Source organism: Lolium perenne, chromosome 3 (assembly GCF_019359855.2).
Source record: "Lolium perenne isolate Kyuss_39 chromosome 3, Kyuss_2.0, whole genome shotgun sequence".
NCBI classification, from domain to species: Eukaryota; Viridiplantae; Streptophyta; class Magnoliopsida; order Poales; family Poaceae; genus Lolium; species Lolium perenne.
Window position 1 is genome coordinate 28452285 of NC_067246.2, and position 22063 is coordinate 28474347.

Genomic DNA, 22063 nt, shown 5'->3' on the forward strand with positions numbered 1-22063 from the left:
AATATTTTGGGAAAATAGGGCCTTCTGCATAAATTCCGAGGATTTTCCTGAAAGTTGGATTTCTGCACAAAAACTAGACACCAGAACAGTTCTGCTGAAAACAGCGTTAGTCCGTGTTAGTTGCATCCAAAATACACAAATTAGAGGCAAAACAATAGCAAAAGTGTTCGGGAAAGTAGATACGTTTTGGACATATCAGAGAGCTTCTTCTTCGGCGCATCTTCACATATCCATGATCACCATATGGATGGCAAGACTCAAGCAAAGGATCTCTTCGAGATGGCTCATCTTGAACTTGCACTTCATTTCTCCATGGCAAGCTTCAAGCTTATGAACTCTTTGAGATGGCTCATCTTGAACTTGCACTTCATTTCTCAATGGCAAGCTTCAAGCTTATGAACTCTTCGAGTTGGCTCATCTTGAACTTGCACTTCATTCTTCATTCTTCATCATGTTGATGTCTTGAAGTAACTTGAGGGCTCACTTCATCTTCATCTTCAAGACATACTTGACACTTGATATCCTTCATCAATTTCAAGCTTATGAACTCTTCGAGTTGGCTCATCTTGAACTTGCACTTCATTCTTCATTCTTCATCATGTTGATGTCTTCAAGTAAGTTGAGGGCTCACTTCATCTTCATCTTCAAGACATACTTGACACTTGATATCCTTCATCAATTTCTTCTTATTGCAACCTTGAAGCCAACAAATGGTTCAAGAATTGCCTATGGACAACTCCTACAAATATAACTCAATGCAAACATTAGTCCATAGGGATTGTCATTAATTACCAAAACAACACATGGGGGCTCCATGCACTTTCAATGGCCCCGAAGAGGGCTTTTGCTCCTGGCGCCAGCGACGGCAAGCCCAGCAGTAGCCGCCATCTTGCGTCGGCGTTGAGTGTTGTCACACACCGCGGTAGTCTCTACATCGGAGAGGCCGGCCGCGTCGGCACGACATTGGTGCAACCCGCGCCACTGGTGCCAAAGCCGGAGGAAGACGACGACCTGGACATGCGCGTCGCTCTGGTGTTATCCATCACGGAGGAGGAGGCCAAGTGGTCGTAGCTCGCGGCGGTGATCTGCACCTCCGCGATGGAGGAGGAGGCCCGGCAGGCGGTCGAGGATGCCGAGGCCTCGGCGTTCCTCGGCCAGGCCCGCCGGGAGGAGGAGGCCTTGCAGCGGCACGACGAGGCCAGGCTCCGGCAGGAGGAGGCCAGGCGCTAGGAGGCCAGCGCCTGGCAGAGCAGGAGAGGCAACTCCGCCTTAGGGAGGAGGCGGAGCTGTGGGCTGCTGCGGCGGAGCAGCGGGCGGCTCCGGACCCCCACTCGGCATGGGAAGAGGCCCAGTGGTCGCCATGACCAGAGTCCCCGGTGCGCTCGAGCCACAACAGCGCATCGCTGCCCGGGGACATCATCGACGCCCACGGCGACGAAGTCCACATGGACTAGGCAGCGCACCGGCGGCCACCGCGTCCTCCTCAAACCCTAGTCTAGGTTTTTTTTAGTTTAAAGACCATATAGAGGGCTTTCTTTTGTAGTTTAATTTGCCCAAAATAAAGCATATGTATAAATTTGCCCAAAATAGGGCATATGTTTAATGAAATATGTTTTAGGTTTAATTGTTTTATTTTTCTTTTCTTTTTTTGTTGTATTTGACTTTTGCGGTGTGTCCGCTCGTTGGGCGCAGTGCGTGACCCAAATGGACTGACGGCCAGGTTCGCGTGTCCGCGTATCCGTGCAACCACCCAAACAGCCCCATCCGAACGGGCTAACGCGTCCGGCTTGGATCGCCGCGTTGGAGGGCATCTCCAATGGGTGAATAAAAGTACTTAAATTGACTTCGGGTGTCCATTTGCATCGTCTCGTGGATGCGCAAATTTTCGTTTTTGTTCGTACGTCTATTTCCGTCTGGGGTGGCTCCAGTGGGCCGAGACACATTTTTTCACTTCTTTTTTTTCTTTTTATTTAAACAGAGTTGCAAACATTTCACAAACTAATACATAATTGGGAACATGATTTTACACAAACTAACCCGCATAGTTTGGCACATGGTTTACACAAACTAATACTCCTCATCTCTTTACCTTCAGAGGCATCAAGAGAGTATCATCCTCATCTGTACATGAGACAGTAAATGAGACATGAAGTAAGGAATGATTAGGCTAAGAAATAAATCCTTAAGTTCTCAAAGGCCTAGAAATAAATCCTTACCTAAGTTCTCAAAGGCAAACACATTATGGTCATAAATAGAGTACATTATGGTCAAACCTTCCATCTCTTCTTTTGATTACTTCCAAGGCAAAATAGGCACCATATCTCTCCTCATCTCTCAGTTCCTTGCCTTTCCGCTTGACTCCAAGATGCTCTTGCATCATCTCGTCAGGTCGATCGGGGACACCTTCCAAGCCTCCATGTTGCTCTTGCATCATCTCATCAGGTCGATCTGGGACACCTTCTAAGCCTCCAAGTTTCTCTTGCATCATCTCATCAGGTCGATCGGGGACACCTTCCAAGCCTCCATGTTGCTCTTGCATCATCTCCGCCGAACTCAAATTGAGGTCAAGGACACCAACCAAGCCTCTCTGTTGTTGCTCTTGCATCATCTCCGCCGAACTCAAATTGAGGTCAAGGACACCAACCAAGCCTCTCCGTTGTTGCTCTTTCATCATCTCCGCCGAACTCAAATTGAGGTCAAGGACACCAACCAAGCCTCTTTGTTGCTGCTCTTGCATCTGATGTGCTCCACGAGTCTCATCATGTGATCTCGTTCGAGGTAATCCCAATCTCATCTGGATCAAAGGTTCGGAGAAGATGTCCTTCTCGCGCATTCTTCCATATCTCCACATACCTTTTGCACTAAGGGGTAGTTTCTTCCTCTCGGAAACAAGCTTATATAGGTTGTCGCCAACAATTTGTTCCATCATATAGCTATTGGAGAGCACTATTGGGTCATCATATTGGAGGCTCATCTTGTTGTCCATTCTCTTACGCTTGTTGCCCATATCCAATAAACATAAAAAGAAGTTTAACATGTTTCATACTTTTTCCATGTAAACATGCAACAAAGGAGCATTCAAAATGAGATGTTGTACTTCGGGTATTCTATAGCAACTATACTGTGACATCTAACAGCAACAGGTTGGTGAAGCAATAAGTTCAGCTGAACAATGAGATGTTGCATCATGGAACATTGCTCGCATAAAGTGATAAATATAGGTAGTTCAACATCCGAGTGCTTGTAGTGGCTAAATCAGCATACTGTAGCTGCGAGTTAGCCACACAAAGTCAGCATTCTGTAGCAAATATACTGTGACATCAAATGTCCAGCTGATTAGAAGTGCACAAATGTCCAGCTTATTAGAAGTGCAGAATTGTTCAGCTTATTAGCAGTACTATGACATGTTGCTGTTCATTGACTGAATTGAGACATGTCATTCAGTATCATTTTCTGAATAAATATTCTTGACTGAATTTTATTTATAGTAAAGCAATAAGTTGAGCTGATTAGAAGTGCACACTTCCTCACAGGTACTCCCTCCGTTCAAGCAATACTGAGAAACATGAAAGGAAGAATCGTTCGAGATCTTACTTCAGTCAAATTCAGGGGAGCAGCAGTGAGCTCCAGGACCTCAGATTCAGCACTAGCAACCAAGAGGACCTAAAATTCAGCACCAGTGAGCTACACGGGCGACCTGTTCATTGACCGGCAGCACAAAAACTTGTTCCTTCACTGGCAGCACCAACGGCGGCGCCGCTGGTTCTTGGTCAGCGGAGGAGCACCAAGACGTCCAGGAAAACCACCAGGGAATCGAGAGGGGGAAAGGGTCCTGGAGGAACAGATTATCACCCTGAAGCCGTTGAATAGCTCGGGGAAGCCTGAAGAGCGGCGACGACGTCGAGCTCGACCGGCCACCGGAGTTGGAGGAGACGCCTGGATTCCTTCGATTCACGGATTCCCGACAAGCGTGGGTCTATGGCGGAGATCCTGTTCTGCTCTAGGTGTAGATCATGCGCGTGGCCTCTGTTGAGCTCGAGTTCGTCTCCTCCGGCGAATTCTGCGCCACACCTTCGTCAAAGCTTGCTCAAGCTCGAGCACGTCCTGAAAGAGGGAAACGGAGGGCGCGGAGGCGGCGGAGGGCGTGGAGGGCGTGGACCTAGAAGAGGAGGACGGAGGGCGAGATGTCGTCGACGACCTCCTTCCTCACCCCCGTCGATGGCGGACGGCGGGCCGGTCGGGGAAGACGGTGGTTTGAAATCCGACATTTAGGACTACTTTTACACGGTTTAGATGTAGTAGGGGGGTTTTCAAAAAACGGAAATGAATTTGCAATGCATAGTATCATATAGAAATATCATGCGTATGATACTACTATATGTTAGTACTATCTTCACAATGCATGATATCATATACTAGTATCATAATCTCCATATATTAATTGTTTTGTAAAATCTCAATGCAAATATGCATACAAGATTTATTTGACATTATTTTTTCTAATAGTATGTGCTATGATACGATATCTACCTATGATACTAGTACATACTCTCTCATCCTTAATTGCACTGCCACATCAGCATACCATCAAAATATAACAATAGTAATAATTTTCTCCGAACACAAATACATGTTCTAGTACATCTTTTTATGTGGAATCTGGATATGATGATAACATGATGTTTAGGTTCAAAGCCAAGACGGGTATAACTCATATTTGAAGTGTTTTTTTCGTGTACTCCCTCCGATTCGTATTACTTATCGGTAATCTGTACTAATAAAACGTCAATGCGACCGTGGTACGTCGCGGTCGTTTTGCAATTTCGCGATCATTTTGCAGTTTGGTCCCTACAAAAGTTATTTATTCACCTGCAGTTCTTGCCTACCTATCCTATCTCCTTCCCAGATCAAACCTCCCAAATTCTCCGCTCGGCACCGATCGAGAAGGAGACGCGGGGGCTGCCTCCGGCGCTCGATTCGTGGCGTGGGGGTCGCCGCGCGCGCCGGTCGGCTCGTAACGCCGCCCGTCCATCCTCCGCGGCTGACTGTCCTCCCTATGGGATTGGAACAGCATAAGGAGGCGGGGCTCGAACCGATGGACTGCCAGCGGCGCATCTGAGAGGGAGAAGTGAGGGAGGTGACCGGTGGTGGAGAAGGAGCGGTGTCGGCGCCGGGGTGGGCTGCCAGCAGCACGTCTGACGGGGAGAAGTGAGGAAGGCGGCCGGTGGTGAAGAAGGAGCGCCTTCCGCGTCGGGGTGGCTGTACCGTCGCTGGGAAGCGAGAAGGTGCGGCGGCGTCCTGGAAACCGGAGGAGCTCTTAGGACCTGGGCTTAACCACGTCGTCGAGCTGAACGCAGAGGAGCGGATGGCGAGGGCCGAGGCCCGGGCTGTTTTGACGCCCCGCGACATAGAAAAATGAAGTGGCCTGGGTCGATTGATTTTGCTGCTATACTGAATTTAGTTGATGTTGTTAACTGAATTTTGCGTTGTACGTAAAAATATTGCTGACTCGTTCCTGCTGATTGCTTCGGATGTCACAAAATGACAAGAGAGAAGAGATGTTTTCCTGCTGATTGTTTGTACTATTGAATGATTGCTGCTAATTGCTTTGGTGGGAAACAAACTTTCTAAACGATCAATAGTCAATTTGCCGCTGATTGCTTGTACTGAATAAAACTGCTACTATATGTGGTGTTTTATAGAATGCAAAATGCGCTGAGGAAAAGTTGTTATCTTGTCCTTTTGGATGATAAAATTTGAAGTCAAAATATTTATTTTCTACAGTTAGTTTATCATTTTAGATGATTGAATTTGTAGTCGGAAAATTATTTTTCTTCAGATCTAACTGCACCATAAACAATTGTTCGGTTTCACCTAAATTTAAGTATATCACATTTTGTATCTTTTTGAGTTCAAGGTAGATAACTGCCGCCCGATTAGATCGAAAGAGTGCTATGCACAGAATGACCCAGTTTATAAGAGAAACCGGGTCCAAAAACCGCACAAACGAGGGCCCGTCATCCACACAATACGGCCACCACCGCAAGAAAACACATCTAGCTTCCGAGCCGCCGCCCCGACTTACAAGCCACAACGACCTCCGCATTGCCTAGAGATGAACCAGCCGGGTCGACATCCTCGCTGTCCACATAGATCTCCAAGTCGCCACCCAAGCACCATGCCTTAGGGGCCGCCGCCCCGTTGCCCGAAGTCGATCCAGCCAGGTCGACGAATTTGCTGCCCGCACAGCTCCAAGCCACCACCCAACCAATCGCAAGGCCACGGTCAAGCCCCATATGACCGCCGCTGCAAAGATGCCCGAGGCCGCCACCTCGGCACACCACCGATGTCCGGGGCCGCCGCCCCAGCTTCCACCTCCCTAGCCACAGAGACCTCTCGTCCAGCCGCCACGAACGAACCGCATCCGCTAGGCTAGAAGGCTCCAAGGTGACGCCTCCAACACGGTAGCAACGCGTCCGTTGCCCTCAACCGCTCCCGACGGAACTTAGGTTTTCACCCAGAGCTTCTAGAACCCCTCGCGTCGGTAGGAATCGAGAGACTCCACAACGACGCCAGCAAGAAGGAGAACGACGCCCGGAGGCGCTGCCATCGTCGGCACGTACCGAAGTCACGTGCAGAGCTTTCGCCTGGAGGTCGACCTGGCCGTGAAGCAATATGGAGCAGCTGGACGGGCGCCGATGCACCGTGGCCGACCACCCAAACTCCGCAGCAGGCCCTCACCGCCAAGACCAACTCCGGGCCCGGCCACGCCTGTCGTCCCTGCCCTAACCAGTCGAAGCCTCTGCCCCTCACCGAGGCCGCCATGAGCACAACAAACCGCGCCACCACTGTGCTCGCCCGCCGCGGCCAAGATCGGGCCCGGAACGGCCTGCCCCGATCACCACCTCCACGCAGTGCCACGCTCGCCCCGCCACAAGCCGGAACGCCCCGCCTCGCATCATCTCCATCGTCGCAGCAAGCGGAGCCCTAGGGCCACCGCCCTGGCTCCCTCTTCCCCTTCCGGTGACGCCCCACATGGGCCAGCCTCCCCAGCCAAGCGAACAACGGACCCCCTCACCTCCTTTGGAGATGAGGCCCGCTGCCACCGCGGCAGTGGCCAGCGGCAGCGGCGGCAGAGGGGCGGCGCAGGCGAGCCTCTGGCGGTGGCGGCGCTAGGGTTCGCTCCCAGCGTCGCCAGGGGTGCGACGCGAGGATTGTGGTTGGTTAGTAGAGAACTTCCATATTTTGTATCAGTCAGCCAAGTTTGAAGAATGTACACTCTTTGCTAATGGCAACCTATGATTAGTTAAATTGAATTCACTATATCAAACATGCCAATCAGAAGTTGATTTAACAAAACCTTGTTTCACCTTGTATAACCTAAAACTAGATAGTTTATATATGATTGTAATTCTCTATTTCCGTAGCAACGCACGGGTAATTTGCTAGTATGAAATGTATCTAAAACTAAAATATATCTAAATACATCCATATTAGTGACAATTAATACAAAAGAGTATTAGAAAACGCCAAAACATACGAGAAATAGTAAAAGCTAGGACTTAGATCACGCTTGAGTTTGGACTCATGTTTCACAAATACAATAGTTGTGTCCAGCAGACCGTCATACATAAGCCTGTACTGTTCTAAATGATTTAGTAAACATGAGTATGAGATATGCCCCCGCAGACAATAGTGAACAGCAGTTGTGTTCAGATTATGCATTTTGTTTGTTACCAAACTGAGGATAATGTGTGCAACAGTGTGAGGTTAGCTTGTACTGTTCTGAATGATTTAGTAACCAGGACTATGAGATATGCCACTGCAGACAATAGTGAACAGCAGTTGTGTTCAGATTATGCATTTTGCTTGGGGAGTTTCATGTAAGTACCACTGAGGTTGATGATCTTTGTACTATTCGGGATGATTTAGCAAATACTAGAACATCTGTGTGTACCATAGTGTTAGATATAAGTTTGTACTATTCGGGATGATTTAGCAAATACTACAACATATGACGCAGACTACAAGAACCCCCCCCCCCCCCCCCCCCCCCCGCGTCGCTGTCCCTAGGCGACACCGGGGGCGCCTGCCGCCGCCTTCTCTCCACCCCTCCCCTCCGGCGCTCGCTCGCCGCCGCTGCCGCCGGCTCCAGGGCGGCGGCGCCCCCCCCGCTTCCAAAGGGTGCCAGGGGCGGTTCCTCTCGCAGTCGGCGACCGCCAGGATTGGCTGGGGAAGACGATGGCGGCCCATCGGCGCAGGCAAGAAGGGGCGGCGGCCCCTGGTCACGGTGGGCACAGAGGTGTGGCGGGCGGCCGGCTTCTCGGCGCGGTGGTCGCACGGAGGCCGCAGATCGAGGCCGCGCTAAGATCTATCGGGGCGACTGCCTATGCAGGGCCACGATCTGGGCCCAATCTGGGCCTAATCTGGGCCAGGTGGGCTGCAGCTGCTCGCGCCCGGGACGGCGTCTGCAACTTGGCGAAGGATCGTGCGCATTGTCGCAGTTGTTCCTTTGCAGGTCTGCTAGCTACTCGCCTGTTGCCCGGCAACCGTGCCGGATTCCGTGCTCGTTCGCCTTCTCCGCAGCCGGTTAGTGGCATGGGGGCTGCTGGCCTTGCATGAATAAAGGTGGTGGTCCTAGGGACTTTCTTGTGCGAAGATGGAGACCTTCCTGAAGTCAGCCCCTCTTAATCTGGCCGGAGTGGTGTGTTCCGGAAAGCTGCGCCGGCGGATGTAACAGTGCTTTTTTTGCCTGGAGTTCGCTGGATCGGTGGTATTCGGTCAGATGCACCCATGCTTTTATTCCGGCCGATTGGTTCTGGAGGGAGCATCGCGAAGTTCTGTTCTTTCTTGCCATATGGAAACATGCTCCATGGCGAAGTTAGAGGTGGAGAATACCATGAGGGCCGAACTGGAGGATTTGCTATGGAGGTTCAAGTTTTTTAGCGTTGTTGAGGGGCTTGCTTGGTATTATGGGATTTGCAACACCAGTATGCAAGAGGGGGCGGCAATACATGTGAAGTTTAGAGCCTTACCTTTCAGGATGAAAATCCAAGATCTGGTTTTAACTGGTTTTGCCTGACAATAACCATGTTGGAGGCATTGTTTTGAAAACGGGGACTATCTTCAGGGTGAAAACCTAACATCTTCTGATCGGGCGGCGATGATGTTTGTGCACTGTTACCTTTTTGGAGGCGTCGCTTTTGAAGTGTCTGGAGTTCAGGTGTTGTCTTGGTGGTGGATGTGCCGTTGTTGCTAGGGCTGGAATACCGTAGCAGGACTTTTCTTTTATGTATTTTTTTAGTTGTGTGCATCCGCAATACTATTAAAGTATTGCGTTGTTGCAGAGGCTAGGTGTAATCGGTATCTTCTTTATATTAATTATATTAATGTATACTCCTTATTGAAAAAGAAGATATGCACATGCCAACAACAGTGTCAGATGATGCATTTTGTTGCCAAACTGAGGATAGTGTGTGTGCTACGGTGTCAGGTTATCTGCAAATTGAGAGCTTCATCTAAGTAGCACTGACTGATGAGCTAACATGCTCCATGGCGAAGTTAGAGGTGGAGAACACCATGAGGGCCGAACTGGAGGATTTGCTATGGAGGTTCAAGTTTTTTAGCGTTGTTGAGGGGTTTGCTTGGTATTATGGGATTCGCAACACCAGTATGCAAGAGGGGGCGGCAATACATGTGAAGTTTAGAGCCTTACCTTTCAGGATGAAAATCCAAGGTCTGGTTTTAACTGGTTTTGCCTGACAATAACCTTGTTGGAGGCATTGTTTTGAAAACGGGGACTATCTTCAGGGTGAAAACCTAACATCTTCTGATCGGGCGGCGATGATGTTTGTGCACTGTTACCTTTTTGGAGGCGTCGCTTTTGAAGTGTCTGGAGTTCAGGTGTTGTCTTGGTGGTGGATGTGCCGTTGTTGCTAGGGCTGGAATACCGTAGCGGGACTTTTCTTTTATGTATTTTTTTAGTTGTGTGCATCCGCAATACTATTAAAGTATTGCGTTGTTGCAGAGGCTAGGTGTAATCGGTATCTTCTTTATATTAATTATATTAATGTATACTCCTTATTGAAAAAGAAGATATGCACATGCCAACAACAGTGTCAGATGATGCATTTTGTTGCCAAACTGAGGATAGTGTGTGTGCTACGGTGTCAGGTTATCTGCAAATTGAGAGCTTCATCTAAGTAGCACTGACTGATGAGCTTTGTAAAAAGAAAAATTATGCGCCTTGACAGTTGTAAGTTCATCTGTGAACACGGCTAAAATGTAGCTCTAAGGACGACACCTCAGTTGTGCTCACAAATTTCAATTTATTGCTTCCAACCACCAATACTGGTCTTGTCACATCTCAGTTTGCAGCAAAACATGGCAAGAATTGCTACTCAGTTTTCACACACTCCAAAATTTCCCCCGTGTACCAAAATAGAAGTTCATAATCTATTTGTGATATTCAACTGGAAGCAGCAGCCTGTGGAGAGATTGCATCACAGCAATTGCATTCAAATCAGGAATTCACTAAAAGGCCAATATGTATTCGATAATCTAAGATAGAAAAATAAGCTACCTGACTCTAAACTATTAAGAAAGATGGAAAACAATATGAAATTTTGAAGAACTTGAGGACTTCCAAAATTCATCAAGGAAAATAACATTGTAGGCACCGAAAACATGAGCAGCGGAAGTAGAAGTACTAATAATCACACCAAATCTCCGATAAGTTTTCGTATTAAAAATGGGAGAGTAATAGTAAGGAACATGGACCATATGCACAGAAGTAAAACAGAACCCTAGCCGCCCCAACCCCTCCCAACCCTAGCCGCCCCCAACCTCAACCCTCCTCCTCCCGCCGCCGCCGCCGGGGCAAAGACCTCGGGGCGTGGCGGCGGCGGGGGCTTTCCCTCTTGACGCGGATGGGACGGCGGCTGGGTCATCCCCTCGACGGCGGCGGCGGTAGACCTCCTCCATCCCGTGTGATGGCGGGGCGGCGGCGGTCGAAGGAAGAAGGGGCGGTGGTGGCCAGAGTGCTGCGGCCTCCCTTGCCTCCCATCGGTGGCACACCGGTGGTGGCTGCTGGTGGGACGGTTTGCGCCATCCCCTCCGCTTCTCGCCGGTGCGGGGTGGTGACCTTGGGTTTCTCCCGCGGTTCGAGGACGCCCGGGGCAGCAACCTCGGGTTCGATGGAGGAGGCGGCCTTCTTCTTCGTCGGAGGTGGTTGGCCAGGCTGGTAGTCCTGTGTGGGGGATCATGGGATCTCACACAGGTTCCGGCGATGGTGATCTAGTCCGGGGTGTCATGGCGGCCGGTGAAAACTGACCCTCGACCTCGGTCTTGGCGGATGATGGCGGCGTCGGTCGACGTCGTTACCTTGTCGAAGGCGTCATCTTTGCCCGTCTTGGCACTACACTCGGCGAGTTGGGGATACGCGGCTGCCGGTGAAAACCGTGTTCAGACCTTGGTTGGCGGACAATGGCGACGTGTCGCGCCGCAACCTTCTTGAAGGCATCGTCGACGCAGTCTGCGGTTTCTCACTCGTGTTGCTCCGGGGGAAACCCTAGGTCCGGGTCTCCCAGATCGGACGATGGCGGCGCGTCCTGCGTCGTACTACCTCTTGGGGCATCGTTTTTGGAGCAGCTGCTGGATGTTGGCGGACTTTGGTGGAGTAGTGTTCATCTACCACATTGTTGGCACTGAGTCTCAGTGGTATGGTGCTGCAGGGTATCGACGACAGATGCGGGATGATGTATACGTGCAGGAGGGTAGAGCCGTCTGGCGTCATGGTGGCATCGACGGCATGTCTTGCAAGGTTAATGCGTTGATCTCTCTTGAAGATGGAGTCGAGGAAGACGGCGGGAGCAACTACTCCTGTGGCGTGTGTGTTGGCGTGCGCTGAGAGTCTGCTTGACTGGATGTGTTTCTCACCTGCTATTGGGCGGTCTGAGAAGGCATTTTGTTTTGGATGATTTCAGTTTGTGTATTGTCACCCTCTTCATCCCACTTTAGGTATAGTAAGGTTGCTTCGAATTTGATCTTTTGTATTATTTCTTGTAAGGTTTCGTGAATAATCTAATAAAAAAAGCCGTGTGCATCCCTTGGATGCAGAAGCTGGGGCGATATTTCCCCATTTCGAAAAAAAATTAGTAAGGAACATGAACATGATTTTTTTTTTTGGTAGAGATAAACATTTCTTTAGTGTGGACAACTTGCCCAGGCAACATTATTCCCAACAAATGGAAATCATATTCTCATCCTTGATTAGATTCATATGACAATATACAGGATGATACAAAAGCAAGTATTAAAAGATAATTTTTTGTCTCTATTAAATCTGGGTGAATAAGCAACATGTCTTTTGAGCAGTCATGCATAGTTCAAACAGAATACAAAACATGCCATGGCTAAATATTGCAAAGAAAGCAATCTCGTGGCAACTCTGGAGCAAGCATAACAAAAAATTGCTGGCAGACTGAAGCATGGTTTGGAAACTGCTGTTACAACATTACTAGAAAATTGGCTTGCAACAATCAACACTATATTTCACATAGCTCAAATCCATCACTAGAAAATTCACCCAAAAAATTTCTTTTGTAAATTAATGTACATAAGGGCACTGGATTCTGAACTAAGAATAACAGCTACATCTCTTCAGACAGACAAAATTCAGCATGTGAAATATTCTGACTAATGGATTTTGATCTCAAAGCTACTGCTGCATAAATATTTGTTTTATTCAGTCAACTACCTTAGTTTGAGGAGTCAGTAGAGAGGGTTTCTTTTAGATTATGCATTGTCAGTAGGGGCAACTGATTCTTCTGCTGGATCGAGCATGCAAGGACTCTTGTGATCATCTACCAGCTCTTCCACAGGATTGTTAAAACATTCGCGCAATCTAGGGCTTCTCCTTGGAATACTGGTATGGCAGTTCTTCTTAGGATGCTTTGCTCTCACCAGCTTTGTGTCACCATGTTTAGAGGCCAGAGCCTCCGGAGTGGTAGAAGCCAGGCCTGCAACATGTCATCCCTAACTTCAATTGGGAATTGTTGCAATGTTTGCTTTATATGAATCGTTTCTATGGTGAACACACAACTGAACTGACAAAGGGATAGGGAAGAACTTACTGGGGAGTGGCACTGATGTGGGGGAGCTACGATAATTCTTTGATTCAGCAGTATCAGGAGGCTCTTTTTCCATGCCCAAGGGTGATACAGTAGCTAGCAGCTGTGTGTCACCATCTTCAGAGGTCAGAGCCTTCGGAGTGGTAGAAGCCAGGTCTGCAACATGTCATTGTTAGTTTCAAATAGGAATTGTTGCAATGTTTGCTGATATGGATAGTTTGTATGGTAAACAAACTACTGAACTGACAAAGGGGTAGAGAAGGATTTACTGGGGAGTGGTGACTTTTTCTATAACCGAGAGCAATGCGGTAGCTACCAAAGCATTTACACACTCAGTAGCCTCTTGACTTCCTTCATCAGCTGAGACAAATGCAGTCTGCACATCTTGCCTTCCTTAACCAGCTAGGATAAACACATCCTGATTTGGATCACCAACTTCGGAGGACAGAACCTTCTGAGTGGTAGAAGTCGAGCCTGCAACATATCACTGTTAACTTTGAATGAATTTTCCACAATGCATGTTTGATGTGGATTGTTTGCATGATAAATACACAACTGATGAATTGAAGTGAGAGAGATAAAAAAATATACTGGCAAGTGGCGCTGATGTTGGGGGGCTAGGCCACTTCTGTGATTCAGCAATATCAAGAGGCACCTTTTCCATAAGTGAGGGAGATGTGGCAGCCAAGGAAGCATTTCCAGACTCGGTAGCCTCTTGACTTCCTTCACCAGCTGAGACAAATGCAGGCTGCCCATCTTGCCTTCCTTCATTAGCTAGGACAAACACAGCCGGTCTATCCAGCAACTTTGCATGTGGCTGGGTTGCAATGTGATCCTCGTTGCTGCTCAAATCAATAATATCCAGCAACATCATAGAAATCATATTTTAAAAAAAAACAGCCATGTGCCAAGTTCTGTGTTGTTGTGTATTAGAAAACCCAAAAAAAATACGAGAAATGGTACAAAATGGGGATAGAGGATAACACCTGCAGAGTTCCACAATGGTTGTGTCCAGCGTACATTCAGATATAGGCTTGTACTGTTCTGAATGATTTAGTAAATATGAGATATGCACATGCAAACAACAGTGTCAGGTTACAACAGTTTTGGTCCAGATTATGCACTCTGTTGCCGAACTGAGGGCAGTGCGTGCAACGGTGTCAGGTTACAAGTCCAGAGCTTAATGTAAGTAGCACTGAGATGATCTTTGTAAAAAAAATGTTATGCACCTTGACAGTTGTAAATTCATCTGTGAACACAACTAAAATGTAGCTCCAAGGACAACACCTCAGTGTTGCTAACAAAATTCAATTTAATGCATTCAACTTGATGATTTTCAAAATACATCATTAAAAAAGACAGGCACATAACATGAACAACCGAAGTAGAAGTACTCCAACCATCCCTATAAAAGCTGCTCAACTTTGTCTATATACATTAAATTCTAGACAAAGTTGAGCAGCTTTTTTAGGGACGGTGGGAGTACTAATAATCTCAACAAATCTCCGATATTTACAATCCAATCACCCAACAACTCGATTTTAGCATATTTCTGCTAGGTGGTACACTTTTTCCCGCTGAATTATTAATCAGCCCCGGCCGAGACTGGATAAGCAGGAGCAGAAGCGCCATCAGCTGTTTGGAGCTGGTACCTCGTGATGCGGACGCGGAGAGCAAACCCTCCTCTCGGGTGCATGTCGGGGAGCTGCACAGACAAGTACCTGGTGCCCACCTCCATGGCCGCCTCCTCTGAGGGCACCGCGCAGCTCCTCACCCTGTCCTCCAACATCAGAATTGGTTTCCTGTCCCTGTACCATGGGTCCATTGGCGCATTCGTCCACACCTTGTACCAGTACCCCCATGGGCCTGCATCCTTGCCACAGACACGCACGAGCCTGACTTCGCACCCTCCGCCGACCCTCTCAGTGATGACCAGGAGGAACAAGTGCTCCCCGTTTTCCGTAGCCAGTAGACGGCGCCGCTCCGCTTCATCTATCTCCAAATCGAGTTTCTTGTCGAAGGCGATGGATGTGATGAGCCAGTCGTGGTGCACCTTGAGGTGGTCGTAGAGCATCAGCGGCGAGCCAGGGAAGGTGCAGCCAGGCTCAGGGCAGTAGCAAGGAGCGTGCCAGCACTCCAGCAGATGGTCATCAACCAAGCAGTAGGGCACCAAGGTCCGGCAGCCAAATGGCTCGTTTGGGCACGGAACCTTGGCCGCCATGACATAGGAGTCCAACCAGTGGATGTGCTCGTACTCGGCGCCGTCCGCGCACAAATGGCACTTGCGAGCGTGGTTTTCAGAGCAGCTGCCGCACGCACCGTGTCCGGCTCGGCACTGCACCACAGATAGAAAAGAAAGGACAGAGATAATATGACATGATGTTCATAACAAAATCAGTGAATCAGAATCAAGCATGGATCAACAGATACCTTCAACACAGGAGGCCTCAAGGGCCGATAGCAGAGTGGGCAGTCATACATGGTCTTATCAATCATGATGGCCATGTTGGTTACCGGCAGGGTGGCGTCGTCCACCACAACCTCTCTGCTGGTTTCATGATCCGCTGCTTCTTGCTTCAACTGTCCATTGGGTGTAAGAACAAGCCTCGGCTTCTTGCTGCAGTTCTCCATCGTTGCTTCCCACTAGTACTGACTGGGGATGAGGGGAAGGAGGAAGAAGAGCTGCTACTACTTGGGGACAATGGGAGCGTGAGGTAAATAGTACTTGTTGGCAGTGTGGCGGACCTTGAACAAAATCTCTGGGGCGGGGCGAAGCTGCAAAATGAAATGTAAATTATTTTTGGAAGGCCAAATGAAATGACAGAAAGAAGCTAGAATTTGTAGCATTTTCAGAAACTTCTATAACTAGATTGATCTTGTCCACACAATACATTTCTAACATCAATAATATGCAGATAAGCTACTCCAAAACATATTCATTTCTTCACCATTTCACAAACATCACCGGCCTTGAAAGATCTGAGTTTATTGTAGGGATCAAAGTAGCACGAAAAGTGCTTTTAGCTCAAGAGCTCCAGTGCTCTCGCTCAGTTAAAAAAAATTAAAAATATTTTTACAAGTTATAAAAAATCATGAAAATAATTATGTAGATTACCATTGATACATCCCACAATCATGGAAAATCCCAATCCGAAATTCTTTTTATTTTAACCTGGACAAAAATAACAAATTCTGATATGTTTGGGAGATTTGAAAATGACTACTCAGATCTACAATTTTGTCATTTTTGTGTAGGTCAAAATATTAAGTATTTGAAATTGATTTTTTTTGCCCGTTTGTGGGATACATCATTGACTATGTGTGGATTTTTTTTCCAGAATTTTTTACAACTCAAAACTATTATTTTTATTTTTTTAGAAAAAACGAGATCACTGGTGCCCATGTGCACCAAATCTCTGTCCTAGTGAATGTAAGATTCATTACCCTCTCACTGCATATTTGAAAAAGAAATCAGTAAACAACAATTTCTGTGACCTAGTTTACAGTTTTCCCCAATCTAGATGCAAAGTTCATAACCAAGAAGATAAGAAGAGAAAATTTAGAACACAGATTTGCCTTAGGGAGAGGGAGGAAGAAGAGCTTGCAGAGCCTCCAGCGGAGCTCGAAGAAGTGCAGGTCAGAAGAATTAGCAGCTAGGCTGACCGCGCCATTGGCAGGAACCTCGAGTTCGGCTGCGGGTGGCTGGTCACTGCAGCCGCGCCGGCGACTAACCTGAGCTCCAGGCGAGATGAGACCCACCGTCCACCCGCCGGCCCCCCCGTCACGCTGCCGTCCAGCCCAGGGGTGGGGGATTGGGACTGGGGAGAAAGGAGGGAGCCTACTGCTGCTGCTCTGCTTGTGTCTCTCTTTTTTTTTGGTTTGTTTTTTCGAGTAATCCCACTGACTAAACAGGCCGCATGGCTTATGGGCTGAAGCAGGGTAGGGGCTGAAGGGAAATCGATCCGGGCCGGGCCATTTAAAACATCTCCAACGACAGACGGTTAAAATAGTGGCGCGCTTCCGTTTAGGCTAGAGTGCTCCTGGGCATTTCTCGGGCCGGGCCGGGCTTCGGGCTGGCCCGAAAAAAGCCCGACGGGAAATCCTTGGCCCGAGCCCGGCCCGGCCCGACCAACTTTCAGCAAATTTTGGCCCGAGCCCGGCCCGCGGCCCGAAAAAGCCCGATTTTTTCCGGGCTGGCCCGACGGCCCGGCCCGATCTAATGGTAATTTTCTTTTTTCTGTGGCCCGAGCACGGCCCGATATAATTACGGGCTGAAGAATGATGGCCCGAGCCCGGCCCGATAGAGAGAAAAAGCCCGGCCCGGCCCGGGATTTTCGGGCCGGGTCGGGTCGGGCCGTTCGGGCCGGGCTTCCCATGCCCAGGTATAGGTTAGAGCATCTCCAACAGACGCGCTAAAAGCCCCGCGCGGCAAAAAAACCGCCGGTTTGCCGCGCGCGGGCGCTGCCGCGCGCTAAAAAATTTGCCGCCCGCGCGCTTTCGCGCTATCCCGCGCGGGAAACTTGCCGCGTGCGCTGCCGCGCGCGCTATAAACACGCCACGCGCGAACGCGGCCAACTGCCACTTTCTCCACGCGTCCGTCTCCCTCCTCGCCTCTCTCCCTCCCGCGCCGCTCCACCTCCGGCCGCTCCGTCTCCAACCGCGCCGCCTCGCGACATGCCTCGCGCCGCCGCCCTCCTCCGGCTACCACGGTGTCACCGGCGCGCCGAGCGGCCGGTTCGACGCGAAATCCGCTCCGGCGAGGAGCGGATCCGCCTCGAGACGTTCGACACCGCGCACGAGGCGGCGCGGGCGTACGACGCCGTCGCTCGGCGGCTCGGCCGCTCCCGGCGGACGTTGAACTTCCACGACGTCTTCACGCGGGAGCAAGCGGAGATGCTGGCGCCGCCGCCGCCGATGGTCACGCGCGAACAGCAGCGCCGCCATCGGGAGCTGGAGCAGCGCCTCCTCATCGCCGAGCGCGACGAGGCGCTGTGCCTCGAATGGGCGCGCCAATTCCCCGAGGACGTCGCCGCCACGGAGGCCTTCTACGCGCAGAAGGAGGATGAGAAGGAGGCGATGAAAGCGAAGAAAAAGGCGAGCCGCGAGAAGCGCCGCGCCGAGTCTGCGGCGAGGAAGAAGGCGAGGGCCGAGGCGGCGGCGAGGAGGAAGGAGGAAAAGAAGAACGGCGCAGGGCCGTCGACCATCGTCGTCTCCTCCTCCTCCTCCGACTTCCAGTGGACGACGATGTCGACGCCGGTGTCGGACACGACACTGAGCAGCTCCGACTTCGACTGGGAGTCCGACGACGGCGAGGAGTAGTTTATTTTAGTATTTTCGTTTAAATGTCGCATTGTATCGCACACTTTTAAAATATATTCGTATTTTCAATCATATTTGCATAGTTTGTTTGATGAATTTTCAAAAAAAAAACGGTCGGATTAGCAGTTTGTGACGTGCGCGCTGCAAAATACAGCCTCTGCCGGAGGTGCGTTTTTCGCACACCAACGCGCGCTGCAAAATAGAGCCTCTGCCGGAGGCAAATTCGTTATGCCGCGCGTCAGCGGTATACAGCGCGTCCAATCGCCGGTATAGCGCGCCGCGATTTAGCGCGTCTGTTGGAGATGCTCTTAGACCGTGAACATAAAGATGATCGTTCTTTACAACAGGTCCGTTTGCGGCGTTAAATATTTTTACCCAAGTTTGCTGTTTTTCATTTTATCAAAGATAAAAAATATTACAAAAGCATAAAATAAGAAAATCTATCTCGTGTAAAATAAGAAAACATTCTGAGGGTACTTCCTGGATCAAAAGCAGCCAAGGTTTTTCTCGACAACACATAGCATGGCACGTCCTGAATCATTTTATAGCTACAGTGGAAAATATAATTTTTTTTTTTTTGAGAACAGTGGAAAATATATTTTCAGATGGCTTCATGGACAAAAACTAACAAATCGTTCAGAGGAAAATCTTCTCCACATCGGCGGCCACGACCAAGCTTTCGATCTCGCTCTTCATACCAGCTTGCAACTGGAATGACCCCCTGGGGAGGACGACGCACAGCCTCTCAAGACCCAGCGCATTGCCGAGCAAGAGCCTGGCCATCATCCTCTGCAGCAGGTCACCCTGGTAATGGACCATGTTGATCTCCCTCACCCGATGCCGCAAGCACGGGACCGAGAAGCTCGCATCATCAGGAACCTCCTCATCGGGAACGACGACAGATACGTCCATGAGCAGCGTGAGAATCTCCAAGTTAGGTGTCTGCTCCAAGATGGCACGCACCATGTCGAGGCTCCGAAGGGGGCCCTGGAGCACCAGCCGCGTCATGTTGGGAAACCAAGGAAAGCCCTCGAAGGTTTTTGGCGCGAGGCATTGATGGTGGAGATGCAGCCGCTTAGCGCCGGAAATTTTCTCGAGAAACCTTGCGACCCTAGCATGCTCCGCCTCCTCGGGGAGGACTTTGCAGAAGTCGACCGTGCACTCCGGGATGATCTCCGGTGCACCGCGGAGAAACAGGAGAGACTCGGGGGGCGGAGTGCCACAGTAGTCGAGCGACCTGAGCTCCGACGCGTCGATGTCGACGGTCTCCACGCCGTGGCAGCACAGGAGGGCGAACCGGCGGAGGCGTCTGTCGAGAACGAAGACCTTGTCAAGACCACTGCAGGCTTCCAGCGTGAGGTCAAGGAGGCGGGGGCAGCTTGCGATCAGCCGGTTGATGCTGCCCCCGGAACCTCCTCCGACGCCGGTGAGGCGCAGCGTGTGCACGAATGGCAGGTCGATGGTCGCCGGTAGATTGAGCCCACAGTAGGCAAGGCGGAGCGAGCGCATGGCCGTGCAAGAGAAGAGGTATCTTGGCGGGTCATACCAGCCACCCCGCCTCCGCCACTCCATGTCTTCGCCACTGCGGTGCGAGCAGATCGGGCCGAGGCGGAAGCGCAAGTCGAGGTTGAGCTCCTGGATGCTGTAGCGCAGCACGTAGGAGAGCCACTGGTCAACGTGGCAGCGGTCCCAGCCTATGCAGCTGTCGAAGGCGACCTGGAAGCTGCGCAGCGGCGCGTGGGTGCCGGCGCAGCGGCGGCGGCAGAGCAGCGCCGACCAGACGTCGTCGAGGAGAGCGGCGCTGCAGCTCTTCTTCTCTTTGGCCTCGTAGTAGAAGGTGGTCCAGTCGTTGGCCCTCGCGCCCGGGCGCTCGGCGAAGGAGACGGTGTGGACGTTGGAGAAGGCGTGGCGCCATCGGCGGGACAGCAGCGCCGTGCGCCCGGCCTGCTTATTGGGGAGGAAGGAGAGGACGTGTCCGAGCAAGAACTCGGGGAGGTCGCTCAGACGATCCCGCCGCCTGTTCCCAAACGACGACGGCGAGGCCATGCCGATCCGATCTGGCTATTACGTCGTCGATCTGGGCACGCTAGGACGCCATATGCAACGACTTTTAGGTAGATCACGAAGGGAACTTCCCTGTAAAGTAGGCAGCCTGAACCGACTAATCACGCACAGAAATTTCGGGGTTTCCCCGTTTGGCACCTTGAACCGACTAATCACGAGATAACACAGGAGATTTGTTACCAATTCTGTTACCTGCATTTTTTTTTCGATAAGGGGTGCTTTATTACTCAAAAAAGTAAGTATTACACCCAGCCTCTGCATACCAGGATGCACACAGCCGTTCTAAAGTCTAGTGGTCATCAAAACGCGAAAAAAAAAGATAAAAGCCAACTACTATGACGCTCCGTTGGCTTTAATTCTCCTACTATGCAGCCACCCATGTTGGGAAATAAACTCCGTAGCCGTGTTCTCCAATCGTGTAGACACCTCCATAAAGAGGTCGCGATCCTCCAAACGCTGAAGTGGCGATCATGAACGGAGCAAAACCGTACACCGGTAGATGACCTGCATAAGAGAAGAATTTTTGTCATTAAAAAGAGGTAATTGCACCACTCATACATAAACTTGTACTTGAGGTGCATTTTCATACAAAAACTTGCAGAGTGTTGTACCGTGGTACACAAACTTGTATTTCGCGTGCAAATTCATACAAAAACGTTCTGAGACCGACACTTAGCATTGCCACGCTGGAAAAAAGAGGGCCCAACTTGTGAACATTTTTACAGAAAACCCCTCCCTTGCCCCAAAAAAAACCCAGCTGTAAATTAGAAGAGCAATTTCCAAAATCTTCGAATCTGCCCACCTCGCTCTACACCGCTCGACCAAATCACATCCAATTTCGAATCTGCCCACCTCGTCGTACACCGTCCATGGAGACCGCCAGGGAGGCCGCCGCGAGCGGTGGCTGCACCATCCGTGATCAGCCCGTGAAAATGGTTAAGCTCGTTGGCTGCAACCTCTGATCGGCGTCGTGCATGTCGCTGCCAGCGACGAAGCGTGCCTTCCGGCCGCTGCCGGAGGCGGCGCCTATCTCCTTTTGTCCCCCGGCGAAGAAGCGCTGTAATAACCCAGAACATAGGAAGAACGAAGGGTAGATTTAGAAATGGGATGTGCATTTCATCGCAAAACGGGGGAAATTTTCGCGCCTTATTGCAACTAAACCTAAGAGGGATCGAGGTTCTCTCTCATTTTGCACTTAGGGTTAGGCAATGTGAGTTAGGGAAATTTCGACATGATCTCTTTTGTATCTTGTTGATTTGGGGAATTGATTTCATTTGACAAGTGTTAAAACATTTAACAATAAACATTGAACAATATAAAATGGAATTCATAATTTAAAACACAATTTAGGAATTCAAATCACTTTGAATTTCAAAGGGAATCATAAATACAATATTCATTCCAGAATATAAATATTACATAAATCAAAAGCTCATAAACAAAAACTTGGGCTTTATTGATATCACAACACAGATTACAAAGTCTTTACAATATTCTTGATACAAAAATTGATGAATAATAAACAGAAATGAAAATGAAGATTACATTAT

At 49.7% G+C, this 22063-nt stretch overlaps 2 protein-coding genes across 4 annotated transcripts; both read right to left on the reverse strand.

Annotated features, from left to right (window-relative positions):
- Positions 1-14399: 14399 nt before the first annotated feature.
- Positions 14400-17007, reverse strand: LOC127341038 (E3 ubiquitin-protein ligase SINA-like 10). 3 transcript variants are annotated; one of them, XM_051366805.2, is made up of 3 exons: positions 16863-17007; positions 15561-15905; positions 14400-15465 (listed from the first exon to the last, which is right to left on the reverse strand). In XM_051366805.2, exons 2-3 carry the CDS (start codon positions 15759-15761, stop codon positions 14716-14718), a joined length of 951 nt encoding a protein of 316 aa, XP_051222765.1. In that variant the 5' UTR covers positions 15762-15905; positions 16863-17007; the 3' UTR covers positions 14400-14715. The 3 variants fall into 3 exon arrangements, with proteins under 3 accessions (XP_051222765.1, XP_071683914.1, XP_051222766.1); XM_071827813.1 differs by having other exon boundaries at positions 16707-16999; XM_051366806.1 differs by lacking the exon at positions 16863-17007 and adding an exon at positions 16079-16673.
- Positions 17008-19085: 2078 nt separating this feature from the next.
- LOC127338114 (F-box/LRR-repeat protein At3g26922-like) lies at positions 19086-20500 on the reverse strand. The gene has a single exon (XM_051364363.2). The coding sequence runs from the start codon at positions 20493-20495 to the stop codon at positions 19086-19088; it is 1410 nt and encodes a 469-aa protein (XP_051220323.1). The 5' UTR covers positions 20496-20500.
- Between the last annotated feature and the right edge of the window lie 1563 nt (positions 20501-22063).